Source organism: Eutrema salsugineum, unplaced genomic scaffold, assembly GCF_000478725.1.
Source record: "Eutrema salsugineum unplaced genomic scaffold, Eutsalg1_0 scaffold_11, whole genome shotgun sequence".
Lineage (NCBI taxonomy): Eukaryota > Viridiplantae > Streptophyta > Magnoliopsida > Brassicales > Brassicaceae > Eutrema > Eutrema salsugineum.
Genome location: NW_006256901.1, coordinates 5,424,080 through 5,441,661, shown reverse-complemented (window position 1 = coordinate 5,441,661; position 17,582 = coordinate 5,424,080). Strand labels below are relative to the sequence as shown.

Below are 17,582 nucleotides of genomic sequence, written 5' to 3'. Positions count from 1 at the left end.
TCTTTGCTTTATCTCAGAGAAAACCTGAATTCTATAACAATCCTTCATTCCACTAAGGATTAGCAAAGGTTGTTAGAAGAGAAATCAATCAAAAGAAGCAAAGAAGAACATCGATAGACGGAATCCGAATAGATCGGAACTTATTATCTATTAAACGGAAAGAGAAATCCGATATTAATCGGAACGATATATCAAAAGCTGAGAAAAACTCCTCTGTAAAAGATATCGGTGAGAGAATAGAGAGAGAGTGACTTGGTTTAAAACCATAAAACGAAATGGACGTTTTCTTGAAAAAATTGCTTGTTAAAAATGGATAATTATCCATCTGATATATTTTATTATTTGGTGTCTTAACCGACTTTAGTTTACCACTTTGGTTTTAGTATAAATATATATACTTGAGTTTGTAAAGAGTGTTGAAGTAAGCTTGAAGAAGAAGAAAACTTGAAGTGCAAGTTACCCTTTTCCTAGTTGAGTTGTGATTAGGAAAAGAAGATTAAAATAGGAAATATTCTAAATTGTGTTTATCTTATTGTTTTAGGAGTTATCTAAAACTATCTATATAAGGAGGTGCTGAGTTGTAGCACAACTTATGAGATTGAGGGCTTTAGGTTTTGAGTTATTTTCCTAGAGCAATAAAAGAAGAGCTTTTATAAACCTTGGTCTTGAGCATTCAAACAATAATTGGTATCAGAGCAACTCGACATCTAGGGTTTTTTTCTAATCACATCGGCGAAGAACAAAGGAGTAATCAAAGCAAAGTTTTTCAAAGATGGGAGACCTAGTTCCAGTAACAAACAAAGTTAAGGAAAGCGTTCCTTCAACTGTCCAGTGTCCGATGCTTACAGCCACCAACTACACAGTATGGTCAATGCGAATGAAGGTTGCACTCAAGGTGCATAAAGCGTGGGGCGTCATCGAACCTGGAACAAAAGACAGTGACAAAGACGATGAAAAAGACGACCTCGCTAGGGCCCTCTTATTCCAGTCTATACCTGAATCACTAACACTGCAGGTCGGAAATCTTGATACAGCAAAAGCGGTATGGGATGCGATACAGAGGAGAAACATGGGAGCTGAACGGGTGAAAGAAGCTAGGTTACAAACCTTGATGTCCGAATTCGATAGAATGAAGATGAAAGAAGCAGATATGATCGACGATTTTGTGGCAAAACTATCAGAGTTAGCTTCAAAATCAGCTGCCTTGGGGGAAACCATTGAGGAACCAAAACTCGTTAAGAAGTTTCTCAAGAGTTTACCTCGAGGAAGATATATACATATCATCGCTGCTCTCGAACAGGTTTTGGACCTCAATACAACAACTTTTGAAGACATAGTAGGGAGGTTGAAAGCTTATGAAGAGAGGATATGCGATGAAGAGGAACAGAATGAGCAAGGGAAGCTCATGTATGTCAACACGGATACACAAGAAGCATATGGATCCGGTAGAGGCAGGGGACGCGGTGGTCGCTTCTACGGAAGAGGCAGAGGCCGTGGATGTTTTAATAATCAGCAGAGTGACGGATACAAGCAAGAGAGGGACAAATCTAAAGTGGTATGCTACAGATGTGACAAGATGGGTCACTATGCATCGGTTTGTCCAGATAGATTGCTTAAACTTCAAGAAACTCAAGAAGGAGATGAAGAAAACGACACTCATGAGGCTGAAGAACTACTAATGCATGAAGTAGTGTATCTTAATGAGAAGAATGTGAAGCCAAACAAATTTGAGACAGCTCTAGATGGAGACAACGTTTGGTATTTAGATAACGGGGCCAGCAACCACATGACCGGAAATCGTAAATACTTTCACAAGATTGATGAAAGTATAATGGGGAAGGTGAGATTCGGAGATGATTCTCGTATAGATATAAAAGGAAAAGGATCGATTCTTTTTATATCTAAAGATGGAGAACGCAAAGTCTTGGCTGATGTCTACTTCATACCTGACCTGAAAAGTAATATTATTAGTCTTGGACAAGCCAGAGTCGGGATGTGAAGTTAGAATGAAAGACAATCTTCTAAACCTATATGATCGAGATGGAAATCTACTGGTAAAGGCAAATAGGTCGAAGAATCGATTGTACAAGGTGCTAATGGAGGTCGAAAACACAAAGTGTCTACAGCTGATCACTCAGAACGAATCAGCAAAGTGGCACGCAAGGCTTGGGCACATTGGTTTAGAAACAATGAAACTAATGATTAAGAAGGAGTTAGTCACAGGTATACCAAGAATATCAGTCGAAAAGGAGACATGTGCATCATGCTTGCTGGGAAAACAAACTAGGAAAGTGTTTCCTCAAGCAACATTATATCGAGCCACTCATGCACTTGAACTAATCCATGGAGACTTGTGTGGACCAATCACGCCATCTACAGCTGCACAAAACAAGTATATTTTCGTGCTAATAGATGACTACTCTCGGTATATGTGGTCGATACTCATGAAGGAGAAGAGCGAAGCTTTCAGCAAATTTAAGAGGTTCAAGGCTCAGGTTGAACATGAAGCAGGAACTACTATAAGAACATTTCGAACAGATAGAGGAGGAGAGTTTCTGTCTCAAGAATTTACAAGTTTTTGCAAAATTCATGGCATTAAGAGACACTTAACTGCTCCATATTCTCCCCAACAGAATGGGGTAGTAGAAAGACGCAATAGAACTCTACTTGAGATGACCAGGAGTATTATGAAGCACATGAACACCCCAAACTACTTATGGGGGGAAGCTGTGAGACATGCCACCTACCTCATCAATAGAGTGGGTACAAGAACCTTGAAGGAACAAACACCATACGAAGCTTACAAAGGGAGGAAACCGAATATAGAACATCTGAGAGTGTTTGGTTGCATTGGCTATGCAAGAACAGAAGCTCCACACTTGAAAAAGTTAGATGACAGATCGCGAGCACTTGTTCATTTAGGAACAGAGCCGGGTTCAAAGGCATATCGCCTAGTTAATCCAAGCACTAAGAAGATAGTTGTAAGCAGGGATGTGGTGTTTGATGAAGGCAGAAGCTGGAAGTGGAACGAAAGAGAAAATAGCAACAGTACAGGAATAACGGTACTTGGTTTTGGAGAGCAAGAGAACAGAGGTCCAAGAGAAAGAGATCTCGAAGAAACAGAGGTAGGGGAGGAAGAAAGTTCCGGAACTGAGACCTCTGATCATGAAACGCAGGCTCCTATAATCGAAACAGAACATGTGAATGAACAAGTTGATGTTCAGCCGACCTTAAGGAGATCGACGAAACCAAGAGTGAGACCGGCGTACTTAGAAGATTTTTTCACATTAGCTGAGATCGAAAGTGCGCAGCTTTTATTGACAATAGATGAAGAACCATGGGATTTTAATGAAGCTAAGGAACTGAAGGTGTGGAGAGACGCATGTGAGGAAGAACTTTTGTCCATTAACAAGAACAAAACATGGACTTTAGTGGATCTTCCCTCAAGAGTGAAGCCAATCGGACTTAAATGGGTTTTTAAGATCAAGCGCAACTCAGATGGGAGCATTAACAAGTACAAAGCTAGATTAGTTGCAAAAGGCTATGTGCAAAAGCATGGAATTGACTTTGAGGAGGTGTTTGCACCGGTTGCTCGCATAGAAACGATCAGGTTCATCATCGCTTTGGCTGCTTCAAATGGTTGGGAAGTGCATCATCTTGATGTAAAAACAGCTTTTTTTGCATGGAGAACTAAAGGAAAGGGTGTATGTCACACAACCTGAAGGCTTTATAACACAAGGTAGTGAAGGCAAAGTTTATAAGCTACACAAAGCTCTCTGTGGCCTGAGACAAGCACCGAGGGCTTGGAATCACAAGCTTAACGAAATTCTAAAGGAATTGAATTTTGTTAAGTGTTCAAAGGAAGCTTGACTACATCGGAAAAGAGAAAGAGACCAACTCCTTCTTGTGGCAGTATATGTCGATGATTTACTTGTCACAGGGACTAGTTTGGATCTCATACAAGAGTTTAAACAAGGAATGTCAGAGAGATTCGAGATGAGTGACCTTGGGAAGCTCACTTATTATCTAGGGATTGAAGTGTGTCAACACAAAGATGGTATAACACTAAAGCAAGAAAGGTACGCTGCAAGAATCTTGGAAGAGACAGGAATGAAAGGGTGTAATGCAGTACATGTTCCGATGGATTCTGGTTTGAAGCTATCAAAAGCTCCCAAAGAACAGAGTATTTGCGAGAAGGAATATCGAAGAAACATTGGCTGTCTGCGTTACTTACTACACACACGACCAGATCTATCTTTTTCTGTTGGTGTGCTAAGTAGGTATATGCAGGAACCAAAGAAGTCTCATGGTGCAGCACTGAAGCAAGTTTTGCGGTATCTGCAAGGGACATGTTCACACGGGCTTATGTTTAAACGAGCAGATCGTACTGGTCTTGTGGGTTACAGTGATAGCAGCCATAATGTAGATGCTGATGATGGAAAAAGCACTACTGGCCACATCTTTTACTTGAACGAGTGTCCAATTACTTGGTGCTCTCAAAAGCAAGAGACCGTGGCACTCTCCTCCTGCGAAGCAGAGTTTATGGCTGCAACAGAAGCTGCTAAACAGGCCATTTGGTTACAAGAGCTGCTCGGTGAAGTTACAGGTACAACTTGCGAGAAGGTAACGGTTCGGATAGACAACAAATCGGCAATTGCTCTCACCAAGAACCCTGTGTTTCATGGTCGAAGCAAACATATCCATAGGAGGTACCATTTCATTCGAGAATGTGTAGAGAATGAGCAAGTTTGCGTCGAACATGTTCTGGGAATTGAGCAGAAGGCAGACATCTTGACAAAGGCACTAGGAAGAGTTAAATTCAAGGAGATGAGAGATCTCATTGGAGTTAAAGAAGTGAGCAAAGAGGACTTCAAGCTTAAAGGGGAGAATGTTAAAGTAAGCTTGAAGAAGAAGAAAACTTGAAGTGCAAGTTACCCTTTTCCTAGTTGAGTTGTGATTAGGAAAAGAAGATTAAAATAGGAAATATTCTAAATTGTGTTTATCTTATTGTTTTAGTAGTTATCTAAAACTATCTATATAAGGAGGTGCTGAGTTGTAGCACAACTTATGAGATTGAGGGCTTTAGGTTTTGAGTTATTTTCCTAGAGCAATAAAAGAAGAGCTTTTATAAACCTTGGTCTTGAGCATTCAAACAATAAAGAGATGACGTGATCATAAGAAGAGAAACAATCTTCTCTCCCCATTTTCTCATATTATTTTGTTCTTTCTCTCATATAATAATATAATATTATATATATATAAATATATTCACTTCATATACATATATGTTATAGTTTATAATACTATCTGTACGACTGTCTCTTGATCCGATCTAACACTGAAAATGTAAAATTTGATTATATTCAATCCGTTTACATTTATGTACTATAGTCAGAATAATAGGCGCTACCTTCTCTGAATCGATCGCTATGGACTATGCCTTCACGATCATGATCATATGATAGATTATGTCTTTTGAGATCAAATATATGGTTGACGTTTGATCATATGGTAGTTGTCTCTTCAGATTATTACTTACATATAATAATATCCCAAAGATATTTAAGAAAAGTTTCCAAAAAACTAATAAAAAATATAATATGAATAGAAGACATACTTGAAAAAAAATGTCCTGAACACATATAGAAAAGAAGTTATAGAAGAACTATTTGAAAAAAAAATGTTTAGAAGACATATATGTAAAAGTTTAAGAAAAACTGTATAACTAGTATATCTAGGAGATATGAAAGAATTCCTGAAGAATTGCTTAATAACTTTTGTCTAGAAGACGACTAACTGTTTTATATTCTGTTATTTATTTATGTTTAACTATTTAATTTGTTTTATTAATTATAATATGATTAAAGATATTGAAACATGTCTTTAAATGTCTTTAAAAATCAGAACTTCCGAAAGAGTTAAAAGGTTCTAGAAAATAAATACAATAAATAGTTAAGGAGGAGTGTTAAAAATAATTAAGGAAAAGTGTTAAAAATAAATAGTTATCTATCTGATAATATTTTATTATTTGGTGTCTTAACCGACTTTAGTTCACCGCCTTGGTTTTAGTATAAATACATATACTTGATTTTGTAAACACATGAGGTATAATAAGAAGAGAAACAATCTTACATTATTTCGTTCTTTCTCTTATATAATAATATAATATTATAGACATATATACATAAATATATCTCAGCTCATATACATATATGTTATAGTTTATAACACAACCAGTTCAATTGAAATTTGTTTCTTTAATGTTTTCTAGTTTTTGATCAATTTTAACATAATTACCTTTAAAATCAGTTATGACACTTTTGAGTTTTAACCAAAAATAAATTCGAAACTATTATTTAAATTTTCAAAAATCTCTATAAAGAAATAAATATTTTTTTGAAAATCAATTAAGGGAAAAAATATTTTAAATAGATATTATATGTAATGTAGAATGCGTGTTCTACGTTTTACGTTTACATAAAATCTGAATTATTGTATTCCTTCATTATTCTACCAACTGTAGAATTCGTTCTCTATAGATTTTATATATTCTAGTGATCGGTAGGAAACATATTCTTTATGTTACTTATATTCTACATTATAGTAGATTATGCGTTCTACTGGATACACTATATTCTACATGTTGGTACAATGTAACTTCTATTGAATACACTATATTCTACATTCTCGTAGAATATAATTTCTACTTATTAAAATAGGTTCTATATTATTGTAGAATAGTTCTTCTACATATTGTCTTTATTTTACATTAATGTACAATACAAATTCTACCAAAATCTGAGAAAATCTAGGAAACTGGTTAACACCTAGTGATGTGGATATCGACCCATCTGACCCATCAAGTGTCTCAGAGCACATGCCATCGGTCGAAGACGGAGCCATGACACGGTCCAAGATTAAACAGATGAGAAACAAATACAAAAAGACATTACATGTCTTTATAAACTTACTGGACCCAAACGATCCTTTATTTCCAGATCTACAAGTCATAAACAGCCACACCGGCTTAGACGACCCACGTGATGGGCCACAACAGTCACTTAACCAACAAAGTAGAATCAGCTCCAACCAAGGTAAGTTATCTCGACCAAGTGACTATTTTAAGGCTAACGAACGTGGCCCTTTTGCATTTGAGCTTATAGAAACAGAGATAGCCCGAGAAGAACCACCCGAAGAACCACTCGAAGGCAAAACCAGCCACTTAGAGGACACCGAACTAACCAGCGGGTTCCAAGGTCTGAGCTTGGAGATTCATCGACCAAGTGACCCTTCTAGAGATGAAAGTCGACGCAGAAATCAAATTGCTCGAGCCATTTCAAAAATCACCGAGGGCTCACCAACCGGAACGCTTGCATGCTTGGCCAAAACATGCATGCTTGGCCAAAACATGCATGCTTGGCCAAAACCCTGACGACGATCAAATCTATGACACCGGAGGTAATTTCTCTTGACAAAGTGCATATTTTGAGACTGATGGTCGTCGTTGTTTGTGGAAAAACAACCTAGGCTCAAAGATGCCCGAGGACAAACACTTCTTGGCCGATAAAGATCAACCTGGAGCCGAGATAGTAAAAAACAAAGAGACAAGAGCCTTGGACATTACAGAACTTGAGGACGACGACTCTTCTGGACTTGAAGACCCTCTAGAAGACATCTACAATGCTTGTCAAGGTAAAAAAACGGCAACAACACCAACAGCCATGCAAGGAGCCAACTTGAACTCACCACATCAATGTAAATGTTTTAATTATTTTATTGTGCTTGCAGGTGGCTCAAAATTCCCCAGCGACTAAGTGTCAAAGTTAAACGACTCAAGTCGTGTAGCTTAAGTGTTTTCTTTCAAAATTTTCATTTATGTAATAAATGAAACGATGAGCTTTGTTTCGTAGACTAGGTTTTGTTTATTTGTAGTTTTACTTTATGAGTCATGTCGTCTTGAGTCAAGAGTCGAACCCTAGAAGGTTCAAGCTGACGAACCAGTTTATAAGGTTCCTTTGCAGCATTGTAGTCCGCAGAATTTTTCCCCCATATCAATAAAATATCTAACTTTCTTCAAAGTTTATCTGAGAGCTTTTTCTCTTTGTTCTTGGTTTGTTTGTGCGATTGAAACAAGATTGGATCCTTCAACGTATCAGAGACTCACCATCCCTATGTGTTGTGAACTCACGATGCCATCACACCATTTCTAGATCCAACACGAGAGGGCGACCGCCTGCATGTCAGATCATCCATCGTCGATCATCTTTGAACCAAGGAGAGGGCGACCGCCTGCCTTAGTTCCCACCAGCAACATCAGTGTGAGAGCCACCACATGTTCTTATATCATTTTGGTATCAGAGCCGAAAGTTCTGTTTTCGGTTTTTCCTTACCTTATCTCGTTTTTCTTTGCATACATTTAGGTTGTTAGATCGGCTAGAAACTTGATAAGAAAAAAAGTATATAGTTAGGGTTATTTAGTCCATCTTGTTGCTTCTGCTCATTTAAGAAAATAAAGATCTTAATGTAAATCGTTTATTTCATTTCATATTCCTATAGTTGCATTATCGATTCCATTAAACTAGAAAAGACAAAAAAATTTGTTTAAGTTTGAATTCTTTTGCATTTTATTACTCGTGTTACACTTGATATTTTGACGACTCTTTGTTTTTGTGAGCTTGCAAGAATTCACAGGTCAGTTATCATGGGAGACAACGTTGAAAATGCCAACAACACCACACCAACCCACACCAATGGTCAACAACACAACGAGCTCATGGCAATGCTTGCCACCATGAGGGAAGAGCTGAGGGACACTCGTGAGCGTGTTGCACGCCTTGAACCGTGATAACTAAGGTTTTTAAAGCCTTAGATGGGTTATCAATCCCCTTGTCAAAGTAGTATAAGGGGTGTCAATCCATATGTGTGGTAGTTAGGCACTAGTTTATGTGATAGGTTCTTAAGTCAAGTAATCAAAGATGAGTTTTGTGAAACCAGCAACAAGAAAGCATAAAACAAGAAACAAACAAGCTATGATTAATGAACTAAGCAAGCAAACAAAACAAGATGATGGTGATTAAGCAAATGATAAAAGCTAAACCTCTAGATGTGATCATTGATTAGGGTGCTTTAGATATTGAATCATGATGCTAAGAACATAATGCAACACTTGCTACTCTTTAGTCTAGGCTTCTTAATCAGATTAATTCATTCCCATGACAATAATCCCTTTGCAAATCACTTAATCAAGTCTAACAACCATTAGATATAATCAAGCAATCAGCAAGCATAATGCATCAAGCCTAATAAGTGACCAAACAATCTCTCAACCAAGAAGACTGAATCTTATACAGAAAGACATAACAAGCAATCACATGATCTCAAACATTTCAACTTAGAACTCTAATCTAGACTAATCCTCTCATGAAGGCATTAATCTCTACACTAATCCACTTTCAAACCAAATCATCATTTGTGAAATATGAATCAATGAGCATTAAGAAACAGTTCTAATAAGTCATTCATGCATTTAACAAATCATTCCCATGATGAAAAAGGCATAAACCCTTAAGTTAGCTCATTCAGGCATTTCATCAAACACTTTTGGTGCATGAAATGCCTATGAACCCAGATTTCACTTTCCCAAGGAAATCTGGCATTAGGAGCAACTAACTAAGGAAATGGAATGAGAATCTAAACCCTAAACATCACCAATCAAACATCTAAGCACCCTAATCTACACACCTAGAAGTTTAAAAGATGATTACTCACTAATCATGAAGAACACATCTAATCTTTTGCAAGAGATGATGTTAATCATGATTAGAAGTAGAAATGAGATGATGAGATGATAAGAAACAGACTTGGAATGATCAAATCCCTTCAGATATCTCTTAATCAAAAACGTTTTTACCCTCAAAAGGAAAGAAAACTAGAGAGAAAACTAAGTAGAAGATAACATACTTGGGTTTTTCTCCCAAAAAACTATATATACCTAGTGCTAATGGACCGGGTCAGCCCAGGACAAACTGGGTACTGACCCGGCTCAGTTGGGTCAAGTGGAAATCCTGCGGGTCGGTCCAGTATGTCCCAGGTCGCACACCTAAGTCGCAGTAGATGAAGACTTGTCTTGTGAAGCCTGAATCGCCTTGTCTTAGCCGCACGCCTAAGTAGGAGTGTTTTGCGAGTGCTGCTGCGGCTTGGTCTCCTTCCTCTCCAACTCGCAGGGCTAAGGCGGTTTCTGGGGAATGTACAAACTGTGCGGGTTGGTCTCTATTGCACCTAGGTCGCAGGCTCAAGTCGGAGTGATTTGCGAGTGTTGCTGCGGCTTGGTCTCCTTCCTCTCCAACTCGCAGCATCCAGAGCAGCTTAGACCACTTCGCATTCCGAAGAGTGTAACTCCTATGAGACTTGTCCGAATTGAATGATTTCGGTTGCAGAAGACAGAGGACTCATTTATCTCCAACTTTTGTGAAGAAAGCTTCGGTGCTTGGGAAGTGTAAGGCTTCCTGGAGGGCACATCTTTGCAGTGCATGTACACGACCAGAGAGAGGCGTCTAGACATGTGTCCATTCCGGAGACTGTATCTTTCTGCTCATAGATCCGAATTGAATGATCTTGGACGTTCTGGAAAGAAGGCTCAAATGTCTATGGTTCTCATGAAGGACCCGGAAACTAAATCGGCCTGGAAGTGCACCGTCCTTCGCATCCTTTAGAACTGATCTGCTCGGTCCGGAATACCTGCGAGACTGGGGTTCCTTCCGACAAGCTTATCTCTCTGCTCACGCGTCCGAATTCCACGATTCTACTTGCTAAGAGACCGTGATGCAATGCTCTCCAACTTCTATGAAGCACCCGCCGTCTGAATCGGACCGGAAGGCTCCCCGGACAGGCGATCATTCAGGGGTATCGGATTGCTCCGGAATGAGTGCGAGACCTGTTCGTCTTCCGATTACCATATCTTTCAGTTCTGTGGTCCAAATGCCTTGATTCCAACTGTTATGAACTCTTGACTCAATTATCTCCAACCTTTATGAAGACTCCGACAGCTAAATCTGACCGGAAGGTTCCCCGGACAGGCGATTTCGGAAACGTGTCTGCACCCGGAGATTTTGGCCGAGAGACTTGACCGCGGTACGTGTTATTGGCCGAGAAAGCTACCCGCGGGAAGGATTTTGGTCGAGAACCTTCGACCTTCAGTACACCATTTTGCCGAGAAACCCAAAATTGCTCCTTTTCACCATTTTTGATCATTCCAACTCCATTTCTTCATCTGAATCACATCATCCACTCCAAATTGGCTCCAAAAGCACCTGTTTAACACTCCAAAACATGCAAAACTCTCTTGGACCTAATGCAATCTCCTAAGTCTTAAAACAATGCCTAAAGACCTAAAATGCATGCAAATGAGACATGATTTTGACTAGAATATGTACATTAAATGATGCAATTTATGAATATATCAAACCGCAACACCAGAGGGCTCCCAATGCTGATCTCCCACCAGCTCAGAGGAATGTGCGAACCAACCGTCACCATGAACAAGGAGACTCCGATTCTGACAGTATGCCTGACCTAGAGGAAGATCACCCTTCTGACCCCGTGATGCGTGACACCCAAGATAGCAAGAGCGTAGGGAAGTTAATAATGATATGAAACTGATAGCACCGGATTTTGACCAATTTTGTGGATCACTTTAATGTTTTTTACAGGTGTTTTTACTCCATTTTCAAAGGTTTTCGAAGGAGTTCTATGTTTTCGGATTTTAAAAGACTTTCCAGGTAATTTGGGATAAAGAGGCACAAATTGGAACAAAAAGACTCTTTTGGATAAATGCAGACCGTCAGAACTCTCATGGAGAGACGAAGACCTTCTCACCGTCTGATCACCCTCAAAATTGGACTACTTATAGAAGAATCAACCATTCAAATGAAATTGGTTTGGAGACATTCTAACGGTTGGATCTCAAGATATTCCATTAGTCCCAGAGCCACTCGAAGACGGCCAGCAAGTCACGTGACCACGGCCAACAGCCCATTCCCCGCGGTCACAAGCCTCCCGACCACGGCCAGCCACCTATTTCCCGTGGTCACGTCATTTCCGACCGCGGCCGGCCAACTCCAAACTAAAGCCCATATTTCTGAAGCCCAAAGTCATTCTCAGCCTCAATTCCAGAACCCTAGAGACCATGGAGTATTGAAGACTATACATACTTATCATTTAGGTCGTTTTTAGACACCACATTTCATACTTTACAGAAACCCTTTTCCTTTAGCCGTTTTTATGCGATTATTGTAGAAGATTTGTTCAAGTCCGAGTTCTTCAATAGAGAAACTTTCTTTCATCTCTTTTCTTTACTGTTTTTGATTACTTTTATTAAAACCAATGATGATGTCGACCTCAGCTATGTCTGAGTAGATCCTGAGTTGGGCTTAGGGTTCCCGAAAGGGGCTCTCATAATCGATTAAGACATCTAGGTTTATAGATCTGGGATTTTAACTTTGTTCTCTGTTTATTCTCGTTCTTATTGCATGTATGCTTGATTGATCACCTAGTATCTGATCTAGATAGTTAGTGTTGCAAAAGTTTTCATTAAGTATCAGCCCTAGAATGAAACAGGCGATTTTTCCATAGGAGTGGAAACCTACCTGCAGCGAGATCGTGAGTATTGACGAGTCTTGTGCAGCTCTTGCGTTCTCTCCCTTCCAGGGCCAGAGTGGAAACCTACTGGTCAGAGTTGCGAGAAACAGTTGGTTATGATCACGACAGTGACGTAGTCATACCGCCGTACTCTAGCTCTAGAACCCTATATATCGATATCCGTCAATCCCAATCTATATACCCTAGTGTTAAAACCGATTATGATCCCTGTAGAGTTCCCGAAAGCTCAGCGTTTTTAGCCATAGTTTACAAACCAATCGATTTTTACTTGCTTATTTAGATCTGCATTTCAATTGCTTTAGTTCGATATTTTGCTTGCTTTCTATTCGATTTTTCTACTTGTTTTCTAGGATAGATTTATTTGCTTTCTTTAGTTTTAGTTTAGTCCGTGACAAACAACCAACCTCTAAAACCAATCTAGTTTAGACATAAAGTTAGAAACCGTAGAAGAATACCAGGCACACAAATCCCTATGGATTCGATCCCTAAATACTACAACTGATTAGCTGTGCACTTGCAGCTTTCACTTGTTTTAGTTAAGGGTAAAAATTGTTCCCTCACACAGTTGACACGCATCAAGTTTTTGGCGCCGTTGCCGGGGATTTGTTTCGCTGCCTTTTGCTATTTTTCTTGTTTTAACTTCTGTTCTAGACACCTGATCTCTAGTTCTTTCTTAAAGTTTTGCTGAATTATCTTTTCCTTCTTTTGTTTTTCTCTGAATTGCATGAATACCAGGCGCAGACCTGTAGAAAACATTCCAATTCTAGACGAGATAGACATACACGAAAGAGAACTTCGAAGACTTAGACGAATGCAAGGAATGGCCAACGACGACCAGCCTAGAGATCCTATTAACCGAGCTTTAAATATGGACCAAGACGGGTCCGAACATGGAGAAAATGAAGAGAATGATCACAGAGGAGGTGATCATGCTCGACAAGATGTAGAGGAGGATGAGGTTCCACCAAGAAACCACCAGAACCGCGAGAGAGAAGAACGTGAAGACCTTGACGCACCTATCAATGCAGCCGATGGTGACCACCAAGGGATGCAGCCGAATGGACGCGTTAACCGCCCTGTTCAGCAACAAATTAACACCAAAGACAAGCCAGGAACCACCACATAGCTGATTTCGATGCACCTACTCAAAATTTTCAGAACCGATCTGTAATTCAAGTTCCATTTCCGAACCGGAATGAGTTTGAAGTCAAGCCTCAAATCATCTCATTGGCGAAACAAAACCAATTCCATGGAGTTCCTTCTGAACACCCAATGGACCATATCAAACTCTTTGAAGAAATCTGCAGCATGATGAGAACAAACCAAGTTCCAGCAGACTATTTAAAGTGTACGTTGTTCCCTTTTTCATTAGCAGACAAAGCTCACCGTTGGTTGAAATCTTTGCCTGCAGGATCAATTACTAATTGGGAAGAGTGTAAAACTGCTTTCCTGAATCACTTCTATACTAGTCAAGGTCGAACTTGTTGAGAACAAAGATCTCAAGCTTTCAGCAAGGACCGACTGAATCTTTCTATGAAGCTTGGGAACGTTTTAAGGAGTATGAACGTGATTGCCCCCATCATGGATTTCCTGGATCAAGCCTGCTGAGCACATTTTACCGAGATTTGCAACCAAAATACAAACTTTCGCTTGATACAGCTAGCAATGGAGATTTTGGACAAAAGACGATAACACAAGGAAGAGCCCTCATCGAGAATTTGGCTCAAGCTAATAGCAATGATTGTCCTGAATACGATCGCTCGACGAAGCAGACCGGAGCAGACAACAAGGAGATAACCGAGTTGAAGAACATGATGAGCCAGCTTTTGAAGAGCAACAATCGCCCAATCCATGCTTGTGAGACTAACAATGGCGCAGAAGATGAAGGGCCTAGTGATATCGATCACATTAATCAAGACTTTCAAGAAGAAGAGGTGAACTATGTAGGAGCACAAGCACCATACCCAAATCGCTTCAACAATGGCTTCAACAACAACCTCCGGAATGCAAATTACAACAATCTCTCTTACCGCAATCCAAATGTGGAGAATCCTCAAGACCAGTACTACCCACCACAGCAAAAATCCTTCCAAAACAAGTTCCAAGGTGGAAACTTCGGAGGGACAGGAGCTTATCAACCGCGACAGCCATATAACTATCAAGCTACGGGTTTTAACAATCAATTTATACAACAGCAAGGAGTCACGACGAACCAGCTAGCTTCACAAATTGGTAGACTTGAACATTCCATCCAACAGCTCGTTATGATGAACGAAAAAGCATCTAAAGACATGAACGTGAAGGTTGACTGCATGTACAATGACCTGAACGGGAAGTTTGAAGCTTTATCTTCGCACGTCAAAAAGCTAGACGTGCAAGTTGCCCAAACAGCCGACTCTATGAAGAGGCAAAGTGGAGTTCTTCCAAGAAGAGTTGAAGATAACCCTAAGAGGTTTTGCAACGCCATAACCACATTGCCCGAAGAAGAGGCCAAAACCGATGGAAATAATGAAGAAACCCCAATCTTTGTAACACTTTACAAGGATGTCGATGCCAAGCAGCCACCATTCAAGGTACCTCAACGATCACCGTTTCAAAGGCTTACAAAAGCCGATGATCCGGGACGTTTTGTTTTCCAATGTTTCATTTCAGGAATCAAGTTTACAGACTGCCTGTGCGATTCTGGAGCCAATGTCAACATCATGTCTAAGACGTTTGCCGAAAATTGGGCATTAAAACCTTAAAGGCATCGACGGTTAAGGTTATTTTGGGAGATTCATCTCAAAAAGATACTGAAGGGGCGATTCATGATCTACAAGTTCTAGTGGGAGACAAAATCGTTCCAGCAGATTTTCAAGTCCTGGAGATGGATAAAGACAAGGAGAGGCCACTCATTTTCGGGAGGCCATTCCTAGCTACAGTAGGAGCAGTAATTGATCACGCAAACCGGCATGCTGTTTTCCTAAATGTGGATCGCAGAAGGTACTATCCGACTATCTTAGACGATTTTCCAAGCAAAGGAAATATGCCAAAGGAGAAAGGAAAGGAGAAGCCGAAAGCTTTTGCAAAGATCAAGATCATCATTCCACCGGAGGCAACAGAAACTAGTGAGGACCAAATCCAGGAGCTGATCGAAAACACAAAAAGGGTTTTAAACAATGTTAAAGTCCGAAAGAAGAGTAAAGGAAAGAAGACCGGAAGTGATAAGGGCACATCAAGTGGAGTGCCATTCAAATCAGCCTGATTCTTCTTGCCTACGTCGAGCTAAACGACTTAAAACAAAAGCGTTTAGTGGGAGGCAACCCATTTAGGTACTCTTTCTTTTAGTTTTCTTTTCCTTTTTACAGTTTATGTTTTCTTTTTCTTTTAAGTTTCAGATATTTTATAAAACAAAACCACAAAAAAATCAGAAAATTAAAAAAACCAAGAAAAAAAAAAGGTTTTTAGCTGCTCGGCCCGGCGAAGACCTAAAAGTTGGACGAAGGCTGCAGGAGAAAGGGCCGCGGTCGCGACCAACCGACCCGCAGCCAAGGGAGCATCGACCGCGGCACCGTGAATGTGACCGCGGCTGAACCCACAATCTCCGCGGTCGCGCGTCTCCTGACCGCGGCCGTTGGTCGTTGAGATGAGAACGCGGATTTCCCCCGCTTTTCAAAAGTTCCCGGTGATTTCTGGAGTATTCCCAGTAAAGCCCGTTAAGATTTTCCATAAGTTTTAAACCTTCGTTGCGTGCAAGACAAGAAAGGTACGTTCCCGTAAACTTATGAATTCCCGAAAATTTCCCGTTTTTGCTACAAAAATGCTTTTTAAAGAAAGGAAGGAAATGCACTTTTTGGATCAAAACTCCTTTCTCTCTTCTCTTCCAAAAGACTTGGAGATTTAGGAGATAGAACACATTTTTCAATTCTTAAGCTTTTTAAGAGATTCTTGGCCCAAACCTCACTCTTTTTCAAAGCTGATTTCAATTCTGCCATCAAATCTCTCTTTCCAGCAAGGTATGAATCTCAAACTCTCTATTTTTAATTGATTTTAGAACTTAGAGTTTTCTTAAAAGGCCCAAATTTCAGTTTATTGATGGTGGAAATAGCTTAAGAATAGATTATCCTTCTAGGTTATCTAAAAATCGATTTTAACACCTAGCTTAAGAGGAATTGAGATGTTTGAAATTTGGATTTCACATGCTTTATAAAAATCAAATATGGAACAGAAAAATTGATGAATTTGATTAGGTCTCGTGTGATTAGTGATTAGTATTGGGTAACCTATAGATTTGACATAGAAATTGCTCACTAAAACCATTTTTTAGAAGATTTCTATGTTGAGAACATCAAAAATCCGAATCTGGTCATGAACTACTCGATTTCTTTGATTCAATGTCAATTCTGCTTGCTCATGGTTTTAATTAATCTCTTTATGCTAGGATTGGTATAACTGATCATTAATGTGTTAAAATCAGCATCCATATTCACTCTTTTTCCAAGAATCGTCTCGTCTTGTAGGAAAATGGAACAAACTAGATCCCGAAGAAGCCGTCGCACTGGTGACAGCTCTGAGGACATTCTCGATGATGTTACTCTTGGAGAGTACATGCTGAACCACGCCAGACCGAGAAGGAGAAACTACGTGATGAGACTGCTCCAGCACTCTAGAGAAACGCGAGCAACTCCTGAGCCAGCACAGATCCGATACGTTGGCAAGGAGATAAACCCGAGAGTGGACTATGCAAGACGTTTCAAGAAGCTGAACATCAAATCCACGCCTTGCATTGATTATCATACACTTGAGAAGCTTGGAATCAGAGAAGACGTAATCTGGTACATCGATGCACTTAAGCTAAGACCCTACATGGAGCTGAACCTTCCAACTTATCCTGAGCTAGTCCGCGAGTTCTTAGCAACTATTACACTCCACCACACTAAGAGGAG

At 39.8% G+C, this 17,582-nt stretch overlaps 1 protein-coding gene and 1 non-coding gene across 2 annotated transcripts; one reads left to right on the top strand and one right to left on the bottom strand.

Moving 5' to 3' along the window:
* Positions 1-772: 772 nt before the first annotated feature.
* Positions 773-1,999, top strand: LOC112089756. The gene has a single exon (XM_024160511.1). It carries the CDS (start codon positions 773-775, stop codon positions 1,997-1,999), a length of 1,227 nt encoding a protein of 408 aa, XP_024016279.1.
* A 12,141-nt stretch (positions 2,000-14,140) lies between these two features.
* Positions 14,141-14,245, bottom strand: LOC112090094. The gene has a single exon (XR_002901452.1). It is a non-coding gene; the product is annotated as a small nucleolar RNA R71 (small nucleolar RNA).
* Between the last annotated feature and the right edge of the window lie 3,337 nt (positions 14,246-17,582).